This window comes from Pithys albifrons, chromosome 2 (assembly GCF_047495875.1).
Source record: "Pithys albifrons albifrons isolate INPA30051 chromosome 2, PitAlb_v1, whole genome shotgun sequence".
NCBI classification, from domain to species: domain Eukaryota; kingdom Metazoa; phylum Chordata; class Aves; order Passeriformes; family Thamnophilidae; genus Pithys; species Pithys albifrons.
The window spans coordinates 77065366-77083338 of NC_092459.1; the positions used below are offsets into that span (position 1 = coordinate 77065366).

The 17973-nt window shown below is 38.7% G+C and overlaps 1 protein-coding gene across 4 annotated transcripts in view; it reads left to right on the plus strand.

Moving 5' to 3' along the window:
• The window catches only part of EDARADD (EDAR associated via death domain), a 405148-nt gene extending 388121 nt beyond the window's left edge, over positions 1-17027 (plus strand). For 2 of the 4 annotated variants that reach the window (XM_071549595.1, XM_071549594.1), the window contains 5 exons: positions 4064-4125; positions 5309-5348; positions 8296-8384; positions 11150-11189; positions 14114-17027. In XM_071549595.1, coding sequence (XP_071405696.1) covers positions 4064-4125; positions 5309-5348; positions 8296-8384; positions 11150-11189; positions 14114-14490 — 608 coding nt within the window. In that variant the 3' untranslated portion in view covers positions 14491-17027. The remainder of the gene's footprint in view (positions 1-4063; positions 4126-5308; positions 5349-8295; positions 8385-11149; positions 11190-14113) is intronic. The other 2 variants (XM_071549598.1, XM_071549597.1) reach the window with 1 other exon arrangement.
• Positions 17028-17973: the final 946 nt, after the last annotated feature.

Here is a 17973-nt window from a genome sequence, read left to right on the forward strand (position 1 = left end):
GGTCCGGGACAGGCGGGGCGGGGTGACCCGGGGCCGCGGCTCATGGGAGCCAGGTGGGGAGCGTCGCCCCGGCTGGGATAAAAAGGGTTTGCTGGTTGCTCCCTCCCCCCTCCGCGCACGCTAATTAAGCACACTAATAATTTACCATGCGCTCTGCTAATGTGATTTAGTACAACTTGTCTTGTCAAGTCTGCTCCAGTATTTCGTGTGTAAGTTAGTTCGCGATGGTTAACAGCACGCTAAAAAGACATTTTTAAAAGGACATTTTCTTAGAATCCCAGAATTTGGGGGGTTAGGAAGCCCACGTACTTAAACCTACACAGCTAATGGTGCAAATGACATTTGAGTACCTTATCTGAGGTGTGCAAGCATCCCAGGTTTTCCCTACTTATCAGTTTAGACAGGGACAAAGTTTTGAGTAGTTCACAGTAAACAGAACTGCACAAGTGCTGATGGACTTGGATTTTTTTTTAAATTGATTGTTCTAGTACAATTTGCCATATTTGTTCTTCTTATTAAAATCTGAAATTAACGTGCCTCAAGTCAAAGAATCATTGTTGATTTGGGTTAAACGGTTCATCTCTATTAACACCATTAGTATTAGGGTGATCACTTTGTTTAAGTTGTACTAAGTTGAACTATTAATGTGTGTGCCCAGCCTTGGTGTGAAAGAGGTCTTACTGTGTATATGATTGAACTACCTAACTGTGGTCCACCTTATGTGCTTCCCTCACTACTGATGGTGTCAAGACTGTGTTGCAAGGAAAAAACCATAACAGAGGGGAATACCCTGTCTATTACATGGTGCTTTGTGAACTCCCTCCTGCTTAAAGGTCAAAATGCTGAGGTCTATAAAACTCACCTTCAGATTTCCTTCCAATGCAAGGATAAAAAGCAGATGTAGAACTGACAAACTGTTCCCACTGGTAAGTGCATAGCACTGCATCCCCGTGATAGTAACAGTATTGAGCAGAGAAAAGTGGTGGGCTATTGTATGAGCCTGCTGCTCTTCTTGCAGACTGGTTATGCTGGATGGGCCCAGGCAGAGCTGCAGCAGCCGCTGGGCAGTGTGCAGGTGCAACAGTGTGCAGGCAGAAAGGAACCTTGGGAGCAACCATCGAACCTGACAATTTGCACATGCTGATTTGTGTCCATCTGTGTCAACTTCTTTGTGGTTCCCTATAGAAGTGTGGGGAAGTAAATGGAGAGCAGTGGCTGTATGCTGTCAGTGGGGTGTATGGTGATGGTGATTTTTTTGAGGGATCCCAGGTAATGTTGTTATGAAACTGTCAAAGTAACTATGAAACCAGACAGTCTGTACTGAATAGTCAGTCAGCTGATACCCTCATTTCCTTTTGGCCTTTCAGTATGCAAAACTGTGGATGGTTTACATTTGAGATAAATGGAGAACTTTGCTGCTTTTTGCACCTGTATCCAGCTGTATGACATAAGCTGCAAAATATTGTGGGACATATATGTGGGAAAGAGAAAGGGGACATGGCATTTTAATTGCCTTATTCACAATTAAATATTAAGTCTTGTTTTCGGATTATCTGCCTACTATCAGTGGTCAACATGACCATGGTGAATCATTTGCAACCCAGTATGTGGAGTCTTCAATCTTAGGTACAAATATTCATAAACATACACTCCACTTATAGAAAATATTCAAACTAGGTAGCACTCTGCAACTTAAAAAACATGGAAATTGATCATAAAGTCTGTAAAAATAGGGAAGAAACTGAGGTATAGGAAAAAAAATACTATTTTAAAATACTTTTTCAGGATAGATACTAAGCATGAAAGATGCCGAGTCATAGATTCACATGACTCTGTTTCTCTGTGAAACCTAGAAAGCAGGAGTCAAAGGTAAAACCCTGTATCCCATCACCTCTTGTAGAGACACCCTGGGGTCTGTCAAGTCCTTGTTTCAAATGCCCCTATTATGGGAGCTTCTCCCATTTTTTCAGTGTTTACCTCTGGATCATAGAAAGTAAGTTACCAGTGTTGTAATGTACCTTGGTTTTTTCTTGGTGAAGACATAAAAGAGAGTAGGGGACAAGGCCCTTACCGTAGCTGCAGTAGCCAGAGCAGTTCACCAGTGTGATGTTTTGTGAGATCTGCTTTCATCTACTTCAAGGTTCCTCTTATATTACACAGGAAAAAGAAAGATTTTTTTTTCTTAAATTCATCTCAGAATCTCAGAGCTGAAAGGCCTCCAGAATAAACCAACAATAAATTGCATACTTTGCCACTGGGTTTGAGTGGTAAAACAGGTCTGGGTTGACCTCCTTCCACAGAGGCTTTCTTTGATTGCTAGTGCCTCCTTGTTTTTCAACTTTCATTTACAGGGTGGGCTTCTCATTGCCCCAGCTCCCTTTCAAGTTCCTCTGCAGCTTTCCACTACAGTTCCCACTAGAAGCCTCCATTTTTGGCCCTACACTTTTGCAATGTCTTATGACAGCTTTTTGTATTTCCCTGTGTCCCGCTGACTCTCATTCTCGCTCCATTTTAGTTGGAAAGCTTATGTGCTTCTTGTTGACTCTCTCTATCAGGGCAGACTATCTACATCATTCTGTTAATACCATGTTTCTGGAGCAGAGATTTTGTATTTACTGTAAAGGGCATCTGTGACAAGAATATGGGGGTTTGGTATGGGGTTTTTTTTTCCTCTTCTGCATGCGGCTTCCTAACCTGCAGTGTGAACAATGGTCATCTAAAATTTCATAGTCCCATACCTTTTTAAAACAGTGTGTCTGTGTGCAAAGACTGCTCAAGCCTTGTCATCTGACCCCTCTGATTGTGTGTCACCTGCCTGGGCAATGTGTGTGGGTTTCTTGTGGGCTCTAGTGCTGAGGAGGACTCTACCTGGGGTCCCAGAGAGGAGCTGGGCACTGCAGCAGACACCCAGGAACTGCTGCTAGGGGGAGCTGCCTCACAGAGGCAGGAGGGAGAACAGCTTTGTCCCACTGCTGCCACCTTCTTTATTTTGACTTTGTTGGGCTGTCTGGCATTGGTTTATGGTTTAGCTTATTCTATTGTGTTGAGTAGATGTGTAGAACTGGGTGCAAAAACAAACAAATGCTAAATTTGAGTTGGTTAGTGTAATGTCTGTCTAACTTCTGTGCTATTTTGGGGCTCAGTATTCATACTGTGCATATTGTAGTTAATTTTGGGGCCTGTGTTCTAAATGTACTATTTTTTATGTTTGGGAGAAGATAATCACCAAATATTGATTCTTACTGGTTGCAGCTGAAAACTTTTAATGGGTATTTGTAGTATATATTAAGTATAAGGACTTTTAGGGTGACAAGAGAGGTGACAAGAATGGGATGAAGATGTTACTACATAATTTAAAATGCTTTTCATTATTTGAAAACATTGATACTTAGCAACAGAGGATATTACTCAAAAATATGGCAGAATGATGTTACGTTATGAGTGGTTTCGTGAATCCTGACTTCTCTATGAGATTCTTTGTGCACTCATGGTCAGTGCCTCACTGTTATTTGTCAATTTAGCCATTGATGCAGAGCGGCTGACATTTCATGATTCACCTGCAGGTACTTTGAAGATCTATTTTTGTATTCTTTTGATGTTGATATAGTTGAAGTTTATTATTCTATTGTATACAAATAATTAATATTTCCCTTAAATCTGCTGTTTGTAATAGTATGAATTTTTGTTGTATGGGTATGTTTCCTCTTTGAATTATTTCTTTGAGGAAAAGATGGAGTATGGTCACTAGGAGAACAAAACTTGGCTTTCAGAAAATTTACTGCATTATTTTTTTAAACTAAAAATAGTTTTAGAATTTTCAATTAAGTTACCTTTTCATTTTTGTTAGCTTAGAGTTGGGTTTCCTTGCTGCATGTATTTTCTCATCTATGTGCTAGTAGCTCTGATATTTTCCAGTTGGTCATGTTTTCTTGTGGAAATGACATAACGCATGTAATGGCTGCATAGTTGTCCTTTGTCTTGGTCAGACAAGGAAGCAAAGTGTTAATTGGCAGACAGAAATACTTTTGAGATTTATGTAATGGTAACGCTTTCTTATTTCCAGCAGATCGTGCAGCAAAAGAGCCAGTGGAGGATACAGATCCAAGCACTCTTTCCTTAACAATGGTATGTGTTTCTCATCTAATGCAGTTCAGATCATTATAGCTCTCTATGGTTATGTAATGCATGAGTGGGGTAACACATTCAAGGAAGCTAACTCAAACTGAGAGTGTGTATATAGGATTTTGCTTATCTGCATGATTGCATAAACAAATGTTTTTTTACTAACTTTGTGTAGTTAAAGTGTAAATAAAAATACCAATCAGTGCATCAGCTGAATTGGATGGAATCTGCGAAGCTGTCCATGGGATAGCCTCCAGAGGCTGTGACAGTGCCATCTTTTTAGTTTAAGAAAACCCCAAGAACTGAGAAAAATTAGTGCTTATATTCTTCTGTCTATGTAATTTGGAGGGGTAAGAAAACCCACCTAGGGCTAAAACTTTCAATTGCACCAAGCTATTATTCCTTCCTGTGCTAGATGAGTTGAAGTCGTGGAAAGGTAGTACCAAACAGCAGTGCCTTAGGCAGGCACTGGTGAACATAGGGAGTGAACTAAGCACAGCCCTCTAGTGCTTGCTGGCAGAGGAGCATCGTTTAGGACAAGTGCCTTAGGATATCGAGCATGTCAGTCTTGAAACTAAGATCTTTCAATCTGTTTGCTTGGTTATGAGCTACTTTAAAAGTCACACCTACTTTTCTGTAAGGTTAGGGGTCCTAGGGACAGAGGTGGATTTCAAGCATAATAAGCTACTACTTACAATAGTAATTTATAACATGCCCACCAATCAGTAGCTATCTCCTTAAACTCAGTAATAATAATTTTCTATTGCATCTTAATTGGCTATTTAAGTTTAGAACAGAAGAGGAACATATGTTTCTTTCAATACAGTAATATTTTATCCAAAGCTTCTGTCTACTAAAAGAGCTTTTTAAGTCACCTCTGTTCCTCCTGGTATGAATTACATTTTCAAGATTATCTGGCTACTTAAGTGCAATACTTCTTTCCCAATCTCTGCTATTTCACTTGAAAGTAATAGCTTAAAGATACTGTAGCAAAGCAGCAGTCTCTATTACTTTTGGATGTGCTAATCACTCTTGTAAGAAGAGTGTTACTGTATCTGATGGGGAATAAGTCAACTAGTAGTAACTTAGGAAATGCAACTGTAATTATGCAGTTCTATATACTCTTTCTCCAGCACATTTACCCTCAAAATAACAAACATCTGTGCTTCTTGCCTCTTTGTGACAGACTGAAAAATATCCTGTCCAAGACACAGGAGTACCTAAAGGTAAGTATTGTGAATTCTGTCTGTTCAGGTGTCATATATTGTTGTTCATGCAATAAAACCAGTGGTGTTATCCAGAGATTGAAATACCTACATTTTTCCCTAAATGTGCATGTTTTAAATGTAATATCCTCTTTATTTTTAAGGTCAGTTTGGTGTGTATATCTAACTTTTGAAATTTCCTTCCAAAGTTTAATCTTGAAGTCAGTCTAAAACTACCACCAGATCTGGGTTCTCAGTCTTTAAGGAAAACACAGTGATGCCATCAAAAAACAGTGTTCAGACAACAGATGATAGAGACATCATGATGTTAGAAGGTGTCTTTGAAGGGATTACCAGTGCTTTCAGGTGTCAGAAATATAGTGAAGAAATACCTTTCAGGTCTTTTGCCTCTGATTGCATTCTCAGCCTTAGAACCAACCAACTCTTCATGCTGTTTTACCTTCAGCAGCTGTTAATACCATCTACTTGGGAACCTACTATTAGGTCCACTCTTCACAAGTTGTTGCCTTTCCTCACTGAAAATGTAGTGAGGGAGTGGAGTGCAGGTTCTGTATTGCACTGAAATCAAATACATGGGTTACTCAGTGTGAATATCCCCTTTATGGTTTCCTTGACTAGTGAGGTGGTTTTTTCTTTTTTGTCATCCCAGACCACTGTGCTTTGTCCAGGGAATGCATGGTCAGGGGCTCAGTTGAGAAGCCTTCTGCAGGTAGTGTGTTCTCCATCCTGTGTAGCACAGCAGATCTGCAGTGGGACAGACACAGGAAACTAGGCAGAAACTAGTCACAATGGAAACTTTTGCTGAGGAGTGTAAGCAGGATACCACAGGGTTTAAAGAAAGCGTGGAGATTATTCTGGGGGCTTGAGGAAGCCACCCAGAGGAAATAAGCATCTTTTCGCACTGCTGCTCAGTAGGAAAGGATAATGTGGGATGAAAACTATTTGAAATCATAAACTACTATCTCTTTATTTGCAGGCAGGTAGTTTGAACTGTCAAAATTGTTTGTTAACACTAAAGCTATTACACTATAGGGTTCCTTTCCATGTCCTGTTTTTCATTTCACCTATGACATTAAGTCCTCCTCAAAATTAATTGGATCATTCCTAAATTTCGAATTTGTTGAAGTTGTTTGAAATCTGAAATTGCAAGTTTTGAATGCATTTGATTTAAAAATGAAAGCTGAGATGTAAGTAGACATGGCAGCACTTTCTGTAGAAAGGAAGTGAACTCTATTTATATTTAGTTTTAGTTTCTTCTTCCTCTTGCCAAGTGTAAGTAGGTGTAAGCACTAATACGGCTTGACATTTCATATTTAGAGTTGACAGTGATAGAAATACTTCTTAGTATTCTGTTCATTTCCATGATTTAAATGTGTTTTTTTTGAGAATGAATTTTCATAACTATTTCTATAAAAATACAGTCTTAGAAATATGAATCTGAGAGACAAAAAATGTAACAGATGTGCAGGTCTGATTCTATCTAACACACAATTATGTTTGCCTCAGATTTAATGTTTGACTAGACAGTACATTGGTGAGAGTGGCTGGCTGTTGCTTTTATAGATTGATTAACTCATGGGCCATTTTAGGGCCATAATTTATTAAAGTTCTTGGCACCCTCTACCAATTAAGAAATAAAGGGGAGTCAAGGGAACTTTTTATCTTGCAGGGGTAGTCTTAATGCTTATCATAATTTGATTCTAATTCTATCCCACTCAAAGATAGAACAAATTTCATGGATATTGTTTCCACAGTTGTGATGCCCATGCTTTAATTTTCAGCTAGGCTTGTTTTGTTTTGTTTTGCGGGTTTTTTGTTGCTGTCATAAAGAATAACAATAATCCCTACTAAACGCTGAGCCTGTTAGGGGTGAAATACTATTTGGCTTTAAGTTTCAAGTGTCTTATAAAACCAGAAAAAGAGGAAAATAATGATTTTGGTTTTTTTTTCTTGCAAGTGTAAGGATGAATTCTTTGATTCAGATCAATGTATTGAGTGAGATAAGGAAATATGTCATTTTACTCTTATCTGATGATTCATAAAGATAATAGGTGGTCTTTAATGAGATATTACCACTAGTCAAATAGCAGATGGAAAGGTACCAGCACTACAAACGTAGTTGCCACCATGGAGCATTCATGTGCGTAAAAGCATATAGAATATAACCTCTTTTAAACTTCTCTTAATGGTTGGTCAGCACCTGACCCCGGGGAATTATGCATATGGTTTGATGAGGAGGACCTTATTAATCATGCAGAGTGAAATTTGTCCATTTTTACATGGTTCACAAAGGGTTTATGTGTCCTTTTTATTCCACTGTGAGGGCTGAAGTGATGCTTGAAAAGTTAATAGAGTTTGTGCTCTTCTGGGTAATACTGTGCTTTTCAGTGGACTCCCAGGGCAGTTGATAAACACACTTTGAAATGAATTATTTCAGTGCTTCAGAAAATCTCTGTGCAGTAGAAGTAAGTAGGATGAGCCCAGTGTGCAAAGGGCAGAATAAAATGTAAATATTTATACAGTACATGTTTCAACAACTATCATTGTAAGTGTGATAAGAAAAGCAAAACAAAAATTATAGTGACTTGTGACAGTCATTTTCAGACTACTTTGATGTATTGGTTCAGTTAATATTCTGTAGTCAGCTTTCTGAAAGAAGAACATGACTCTTGCCTTAAAAGTAACGTGGTGTTTGTTTAGAAAACAGCTGTTACTCTAATAGCTAATCTCTGCAAGGATTATATTTCTTTGTACAGTCATGCTCTATGTTATTGTTACAGTCTCTGCTGATTTAATATTTTTGGGTTTTAATCTAGCAATTCCCAGTGTTTGATCATGATATGTAGTTAAATGTTGTGTGTTAGACATCTATAACTTATGTTTGATAGTCTTACTGTTTAAGTTTGTGTTTGAGTGGAAGACCAGTGTTTCACACTCTTTGTCTTAGATGAGGAATACCTAACAGATCAAGTTACATTGGAAATTGCATCTGTGAACATCAAGACCCTGACATCAGACTCTGGCCTTATCCAGCAGGTAAGAAAAATGATACTTGAATGTGAAATAAGTTATTGCTGTTGATTAAGTTTGTTAACAAATAAATATATTTTCAGATTTTATCTGGAGAGCACAGAATTACTCAGTAAAAGTAACCAGTGATAGGCTCTCTTTCCAACAGTTCAATGAAGTGAGCTTTTGTGGAGAAAAGGAAAAGAAAGGATATTTTATCATTAACATGTACTTTTTAGTTTAAATAGGTTTTGATTAGTGTATAGATGCTCTGAAGAAGAGATAGCAAATAGTTAAGGCTTTGTCAAGCATGCTGTCCCTCTTTCCTGTTGAAAATAGAGCCAGGGCAGAGAATAAGTGAACAAGTAAGGAATCCTAGATTTTGCCCTTAGGGAGGCATTTGACTGTTTTGCTTTGATTTTGGGACACTGCTCTTCCCATAGTTGAAACACTCTCCACTGTTTGTGAAATCTTACACTGGCATGGGATGGGCAATGCTGAGTGACTCCCATGCTCCATGATTATCATGTTTCAAGTAATGCTATTTGCTGAATTTCAAATTGATTCTCTTTGGGTTGAGCAGAAAACTTGGAGAAGAGAAATGAATGAGCATTTTCCAGCGAGATGAAGAATTAAAAGGAGTTCCTTATGCCAGAGTCCCAGCTGAATTTCACCAGAAACAAACATGGGTTTGGTATGCATTTCACAGATGATGGAGGTAACGGTTCATTCCCATCATCAAGAAGAAAGCACTTACTGACAGCTTAGATCACTATAAAGATAATTCAGTGTATCAGGGTTTTCCACAGAGCTGGAAAACTTTCTGCTTAACTTCAGACTGTGCATAGGTTTACGGCTCTAGGTTGATTGGATCTTCACTGTGGGCAAAAAATATTCTTGCTTAATGCCTTCATATCATGGGCAGTAACACTACATTGTCTTATTTCAATTACATTACAAGAAAATGATCTGAATAAATCTGAGTGCATCTGACTTGATAAAAGTGGATAATGACTGATCAGTAAAAATACAAATTTTGAAAACAGATGTATGGCACAGGTAAGTACCTCTGTACCTCTGCATTCCTTGTGTGGTTTGCCCTACTACCCACTCTTGTTATTTTTTATCACAAGACGTGTATAATGACATAAAGGCATTTAGTTATCAGCTTTCACAACACAGTTTGAACTTTCATGAGTTCAAAAAATCCAGGAAATGTTACTGAAACTCAGGACAGCGACTAAGTGAACAGCATCTGCATTTTTTTTTTAATAATTTACTTGTTTGTGCCTTTTGAAGTAGATCGCTGGGGAAGCTGAACTGTGCTGCGAAGTTCATCTTTCTCCCCATGAGTTACCCTTCTGGGAATTTGCTTCTTAGGGCTCAGTAATAATAGTCTACCTCTTTAAGGAATTTGTGGGAGTGGAGACAATGACTATAATCAGGATCTTCATATTTAGTTTTTCTTAAACTTTGGGTGGTCACGTGTTGCCATGAAGGTCAACTTTATGTTTAAAAAGCACTGTCCAGATAAAGCTGTTGTGGTGCCAGTGGAAACGTAAACTAGTAGAATATAACAGCAAGGCTTATTCTGTTGCAGTTGCATCTGCAGTGTAAGATCTCTCTTGAGCAGAGAGCAGACATTTTGATGTTGCATGTGTGATCTTGCAGTTTTAAAGGAATAAAGAAGTGCTGAAAACAGTATGCAAATTTTTCCTTTCCTAAGAAAGTCTGTAAATATTTTGGAGATAGTTCACCTACTTTGGGTTGTGAACATACACAGGTTCGCCAAAACAACTGAACATGCCTATATTCTATTTTTAGTGGATTTCTCAGTAAAAAGGTGTAGCACGTAGGAATAGAGTATCTTATTACACTATATTTTTACCCATGTAATGACTTGTGTTTGCATGCACAACCTGCAAAGTGTTAAGAAGCCTGCTGTGATAGTTTTGGAAGAATGACACAATCCAAAAAAAATCAACAATACTTTATTGCAGCTATCTAAGGGGAAAATCCCCTTCTGCTTTCATCTTTAAATCCTCAGCAGAAGAAAGCGATTTCACCTGGCTCCACACCCGCATAGTTAAAATTAGCGCAGCTGCAGTTCCCTGCAGTTCTAGGATTAAGGGCTGTCTTCCAGCAGTTAGATGTTGCTAGGTAGTAGAATTTTAATGTTTTATTGTGTTAGTCTCAAGCTGCTAAGACATTTCATTATGTTTAATTAGCAGCCGAAAAGCCACTGAGGGAATGTTTACTTCCAGCAGGGGGACGGTTAGATGTGATCCAGCAGAAATGTTCAAGTCAATCTATTGTCTAAAAAAGGTTCTGATGTATATAAAGAAGTTTGTAAAAAAAGCTCCTCCACTTTTCCTAGATCAGTGAAACAATCCCTTAGTGCTGTATGTTACAGGCAAACTCCTTGGGTTTTTTTCATTACAAATAATTTTAAAAATCTTCAGTCAAACCACATGAACAGTTAACAGCTGTTGAGGGTTTAACAGCAAATTATTCAAAAGATACAATTCTATGGCATATCATTAATAAAGATGACATTGTTCAGGGAATACAGTCAACAGGGTAGTTTTATGAGCCAAAACGTGGAAATGCTTCCTGAAAAGACTGCAGATTGTTAGTAATTCCTCAAAACCTCATACATTCCCTCTCTGACTTTAAAGGAATCCCGATCTATTTGTAAGTAATCTCTTGCCAGTTGCAAATTAGCCAAATAGCTATTCTGGTGTTCAAGTACATTGTTTTATTTTGATTTATATTTGTTTTCTTCTCCGTAGCCAGAAGACAGAGACACACAAAACGATGAATCGCTTTCAGGTGATGTGCCAGCTTTCTTGTTCTATGTATTTTATTCCTAGATTTTCTTTGAAAGTACTTTATTAAAAAATGCTATTTCTCATAATCAAGAACTGCCTGGGTAAACAGTACTTGTGGAGCTCATTTCATTACCTGGGACATTTACAGTTTCCCCTTTGTTCTAATAGGGTGGTGATCAATAATGCAGACCATACAAGATAAGTAAGCTGGTCCTTCCAGATGCATCTAGTACATCTGTATTTAGAAGTGATCTGTAAACAGCTATTGGGAGAGAGCAAGATCTGGCAGTAGGCTGTGGGGGCTTATCCCATAATTGTATGAGCCCTGCTGTGGGAGGGGCAGATGTGTGTTGTATGATATACAGTTCTCTTAGTGTAACAGTGAGAAACTTAGAGTTTCCTATCAGTAAAGAAGCTTGTCCTATCATGTAACATTAGGATCATGCAATTAGCTGGGTAAGTCATCATCAGCTTGTAAGTGTATTAACACAGGGCATCTTAGAAAAGCAGGATTCTTTATGATGCTTTTGATAGTCTTGCAGATGGTATAGCATAAGAAGCAGGTTGGTTTGGTTTTATTTACTTATAACTATGCCCTTTTACAGGAGTGTTTTCTTTACCCCTTCTTCTCTGCTTTTATTGGAGGATCAAACTTACTCTGGCATCTCTGCCGGAGTAAATAAGATGAAGTTCAGATAGGGTGCTCTCCTGCCATTTTTGCTCAGCCAGAACTTTGGTTGGCTTATATTCGTTTTGTCTTGTTTGTGTAAGTAAATGTTGGTATGAATGAAGCAAGAAAATACTGTGTCACTTCATCAAGAGCTTAGGGTGCACAAGAAGAACAGGAGAGTTAACATACATATTCTTTAGAGAACAGCTGTGAGGCCTGTGGAATACCTGTGAGCAAATATGTCAGCAGCATGTTAGCCCCTAACAGGGAATCTGAGCATTTGTATGAAGTTATTTGTCTGCAGCACCCTTGTTGTTGCGTGTTCTAACTTGCTGAAAATTCAGAAATTGTCTTTGGCCTGCTTAAAAAGCAATCTGATGAGCAGTGTTACAAAAATAACAATAGCCTGTTCCTTCCTTAAAAACAAAATACAAAGCACATGTAGACACCATGTTCGGCTCACAATTTGATGGTCTTTCTGGATTTTTCACACAATCTGAGAACAATTACTGCAAATAAATTAATAATAATTGAAAAAAAAGCCACCAAAAACTCCCAGACAAACAATCTTAATAATTGCTGTTGCACATGTAATAGGTAAAACTAAGCACCAGATTTGTCCTTTGCCAGAGATATAGTTCAGGCTTCTGATCCAGCACTTGTAAATTGTGTGTCACTGTTTTCAGTTGTTTTTAATCAATCTTTTTTGAAAAAATTTCATCTCAAGGAGGCCTAGTTACTTCCCTTTTTCAAGCTGTTCAGTGGGCTGGACTACAGAAGCTTTAGAAAATGCTTCTAGGCTGCGTCCATTATCTACTACCCGTGGAGACTTAAAATTCTTCCTGCTTTCACAAAGAAGCAAGAAGAGTTAAGGTCATAGCTGCAGCCAAAATGCTGAAATCATGTCCTACATCCCTGCAGTGTTAAACGTTTTGGTATTAGTGTTTAACTAGAGGTATGACTAGAACTGGTTTCCACATGCTTTTATGGGCTATTAATATATAATATAGTCTGACAGCACTACATTGTTCACAATACTGCAGAGATACTGTTGTGTGTAGGAGACCTCTAAATGACAATTTTCAGTATTTGATGCAGATTTTAGAACATACTACCACCTCCCTCCAGCAACTTGGTATTTTTAATTTTCTCATACATGGAAGTGTATGCACTTTATGCCTCTCTGTAATGTACATTTAAAATAGGCTCCTGTAGTAGAACAGGGACAGCTTTTATTGTCAGAGCCCTTACAAATCAAAGGAACATTTCCACTTTCATTGTGTTAAAGTACTAAGTGCTTGGAGCTGTCAGCAGAGATTCTCATGATGCACATACTTCATGTTGCTATGAAGGCAGCAGTTCAGAAATGCAAAACCTTTTATTTTGTCCTACAACATGCTCATTTCATGAGTTCTTCATAAGGAATGGCAGAAAGGGACCTGGGGGTACTAATTGGCAGGAAGCTCAGCATGAGCCAACAGTGTGCCCAGGTGGCCAAGAAGGCCAATGGGATCCTGTCCTGTACCAAAAATAGCATGGCCAGCAGGACCAGGGCAGTGATCCTTCCCCTGTACTCTGCATTGGTGAGGCCACACCTTGAGTATTGTGTTCAATTCTGGGCCCCTCAGTTCAGGAAAGATATTGAGGGGCTGGGGTGGGTCCAGAGAAGAGCAACAAGGCTGGTGAAGGGACTGGAGCACAAGTCCTATGGGGAGAGGCTGAGGAATCTGGGTTTGTTTAGCCTGGAGTAGAGGAGGCTTAGAGGTGACCTCATCACTGTCTATAACTACCTGAAGGGAAGTTCTAGCCAGGTGGGAGCTGGTCTCTTCTCCCAGGCACTCAGCAATAGGACAAGGGGGCATGACCTCAACCTCTGCCAGGGGAAATTTAAGTTGGAGATCAAAAAAAATTCTTTACAGAGAGTAATCAGGCATTGGAATGGGCTGCCCAGAGAGGTGATGGATTCACCATCCCTGGAGGTTTTTAAACTGAGATTGGACGTGGCATTGAGTGCCATGATCTGGTAAATGGACTGGAGTTGGACCAAGGGTTGGACTTGATGATCTCGGAGGTCTTTTCCTACCCAATCAATTCTATGATTCTATGAAAGGCTTTGCATATCACTATTCTGACTTCTTCAGAAGCAGCTGACAGGAACATAACTCTTCAACCCTTTATGCTTTTAACTTTTAGTTCCTTTTAGAAACCACAGCAGTAGATCCTAACTTCTTCCCATGTAATGGTTTTCACTGCAGATCTCAAGAAAACCTGCAAGGAAAGTGTCACCTGCTCCTTGTGCCTATTCCGTGCACCAACCATCAGTGACATGCTCAATGATGAGGACTTGTTGTACACAGTGAGACTAAAGCTGGATCCCTGCCACCCAACAGTGAAAAACTGGAGAAATTTAGCAAGCAAGTGGGGGATGACTTACGATGAATTGTGTTTCCTTGAACAAAAGCCCCAAAGTCCCACCTTGGAGTTCTTGCTACGAAACAGTGACCGGACTGTGCAGCAGCTGATTGATCTCTGTAAATTTTATAAGAGAATTGATGTTGTGAAGGTGCTGCTGAAATGGGTGGAGGAGGAATGGCCCAAGAGAGGGAGCAGAACTTACCAGAATGACTTCTAGGTCAAAGAAAGTTGTTAGTTCCTACGTGTTAAAGGCTGGGATTAGCTGCCACTAATACATTGGAAGTTTCCCTTGCAAGAGAAAGACAGCCTGTACTGATGGTTTGTATACTGTGTAAGCTTTATCTACTGTATACACATATGTATGCTCTGTGCCCTCATGGTTGCAAAGATCATCTTCCAAAAGGGAATGGAATCATTCAGGTTGTGCTCATGAGCCTACAATTTTCTTCAGTTCCTTTGCTGCTGTTCATAGGCTTCCGAAATAGAAGAGGAATTAAAAAGCCAGACCACTGGTTTTACTGCAGCAGTTGTGAACCTTATGAGTTGTGTTCTGTTGCTACTGGGAAAGCCACAATTAGAAGGCAAGTCTCTTGGCCTTACTGGCAGCCCTTCTACAATTTTTTTTTCTACTTAGTAGATGAAGTGTAGTTTTTTTTTTTCATTTTTTAAAGCTTCGTGACACTGTTTTTGGCACAGGAACACCTCAGTGTTTCAAGCAGCAATTTGGATTTGTGTGTTACACTTAGTTCAATGTTTCAGCATCACACTCGAGCAAGTTAATCTTTAAATCTCTTTTATAAACAAGAATAGATGTTAAACAATACTAGCTGTTAAACAAAATAGTTACTTGCATGCTACTACATCATAAAGCATATATTTGCCCTATGAAGAAATCATGCAATTCAGAAAGACTTTCCAACCTGGAGGTCAAAAAACCCAGTTAAAATGCTCTATACTTAAAATTATTTTCCAGAGTTTTGAAGACACTGTGCAGTCTGAGTGCACGTATCAAATGTGTCTCACTTTGCAGTGCGAGAGGCTAATGCCTCGCTCACAGCATATCATTAGTATTGACTAAACTTTCCTTGTCACAGGCTGTGGGTTTCTTTAGTCCTGTGGGTTGACCTACTTTCTGTCTCACACCAAGGTAGTTGCACACTTACATGAAACTAGCACTGTGTGTTGATTAAAGCCACTCTAATGGAAAATTAACAGGTGAATTCACCTGCTGTCCAGGTAGATGGTTATTAAAGCACTTATAGTGGTTTAGACTGATGTTTTTCAAAGGATTTTGATACTCTGAATTCCACTGTTTACATTTTAAATATTTCAGACATTGGTCTTTTCCCTACCTTTCTTCTGACATCTCAGACAATACTAGTATGTACATAGGTGTATATACCAAAGCACTGGTGAGTAGTACGTCAAGATGTAGGGCAAAACTAGATGGGGTGCAAATTGGTAAACTGTTTACTTCTCTTGAGTAGAAATAACTAAGTAGCAAAGCTGAGGGAAGTTTAATGCTATATACTCAGTTTCTTACTGTATGAGAATGAAAAAGGACCTCTAGTAATACTTCACTATAGATGCTGAGTGATATGGTTACAGAGGAACTAGAAGTAAAGACTAACATTTTCAATGTCAGGCGCTAGTTCTGGGGTGACATGAATTAACTTTATTTTAGTCACTTCAAGAAGCTGAAAATCTTGTCTCAAGGTGAAAAGTTTGACCTAAATTTGAGGTTTGAATTTTTTTTTTCAGAAAAGACTGGTATTTTTAATAACTTTTTTTAAATGATTCTTCAAAAAAGCTGCTACTCATTATTTAGAACTCTTTAGTTTTCTAGATATATTTTAAGGAGGAAGTTGTACTGCTGTATCTTGTTGGGGCTGCAGTTCAAATGTTTTGCATTCCTCTTCCCCATAGATGTTTGTCAACTCTAACTTTTGCAAATAACCTTATGTCTGTAGTTAATGCTCTCAATTCAGCTTTGAGGACTACTGTTGTGCTTGGGCTCTCTGCTGTTTTCAGTTCCTGCAGAGGTATCCACTGCCTACGTGCAAACAGTTCATAATGCAGCTTGACCAACATAATCCCCATACCTTGGGCCAACGGCACGCATGGTTTAGGATCATGTGTCTATGTTACATTGTTCTTCTTACTGATGAGTGCTGGCATGTATGCCAACAGCTCTTCCCTCCCATAACATACCACAGCTCTATGTGTGTGGTTTTATAATATGCTCTGCTTTAGTAGATCCAGTCCAACAGGGAACTGGAACCCTCACCTAAGACTCAGAATGGGAATACAAAATGATGCAGCAGCATTCCTGAATCAGTGCTGTTCAACTGAAATCTACCCCTTTTCCTGTTCTCTGGCTAAAACTTGTAAAATTTCAAAGAAATGCTGATGTCTTCTGGAGATGACTTCTGATCCCTTGAAGCTCTTGAAAACTCAATGTCACCGGCAAGAATTCATGTCTGATGGAAGCTCCTTCTGGGGGTGCATAGGTGGAGTCTGTATAAATTCAGCTCTGAAGGTAGAAAACGTTAAACTTACCACACACTGGATTATTTGTTAGTATACTTGAAATGCTTTTTTTGTTCTTTCTATGGCATAAATGGAGATGTACACACCTTTTTTTTAACTTTATATCTTTTTAGAAGATATTGGGTCTGAGTGTTCAGTTTATTCTTATATCTTGTGTTATAATGTATACTATTTTTAGAAGAAATACAGATTGTGAATGTTTGACTTCATTGTCTTTGTTTTTATCACAGCTAGGAACACAGCTGTTTTCTTTCTCACCAGTCACCTTGGAGCAACTGATCTGTCAACTAGTGCTGTGTAAAAAATTTCTTATCTATTAAATTCATGACTCCTTAAAGCACTTATGTTTGCAAGAGGTACTGCTGTTCAAGAAAGGAAGGTGCATTTTTTTATTTTTCCATATAAAAAATTAGTTAATTTTGATAGGATTATAGAGGTTTATCTAGAAACTTACAGTGGAGTTATTAACTATAGAGAGGTGTGAATCCTATACTGGATGAACTTTTCCTGAATTAGTAACCAGTCTGGTATTGGACACTAAAAAGGATCCAGTAGGCTATCAGTTTTGTTCCATTATATCTTCCTCCTATTGCCGTATGAGACCTACTCTCCCCTCACTGTCTCGAACTTACTCCCATAATGCCATGTTACCAAGAAAAAAGTAAGTTCTGATTTATGGTTGTTTAAGATGAGACTGGACGTGGCACTGAGTGGCATGATCTAGTAATCAAAGTGGGGTTGGATTAAGGGTTGGACTTGATGATCTTGGAGGTCTCTTCCAACCCAACTGATTCTATGATTCTATTAAGTTAGAGTAACCCTGTTGACTTGTGGCCAGACATTGTGGAAATTGTCAGACTGCAGAATTGTTTAAACAAGGCCAAAGAAAGTGCAGAGCATTTATAATAACTTAAAGAGCAGCCTGCTTGTGTAATTTTTTGCAGCAGCACATCATATTCTTCTGTCCATGAAGGTAAAGCAGTTAGTTATTCATAATTAATTTCAGGATATCTTGCAAATTTTAATTTTTGGGTCAGTTTTGGACAGAGCGGCAGAGCAGTAATAAATGACTTGTGCTTGTTGCCTGTTTTGACAGAAAAGTGCTTTCTCTAGCCCCTGAGTTCAACTTGATTGCATAGCTATGGTCAGT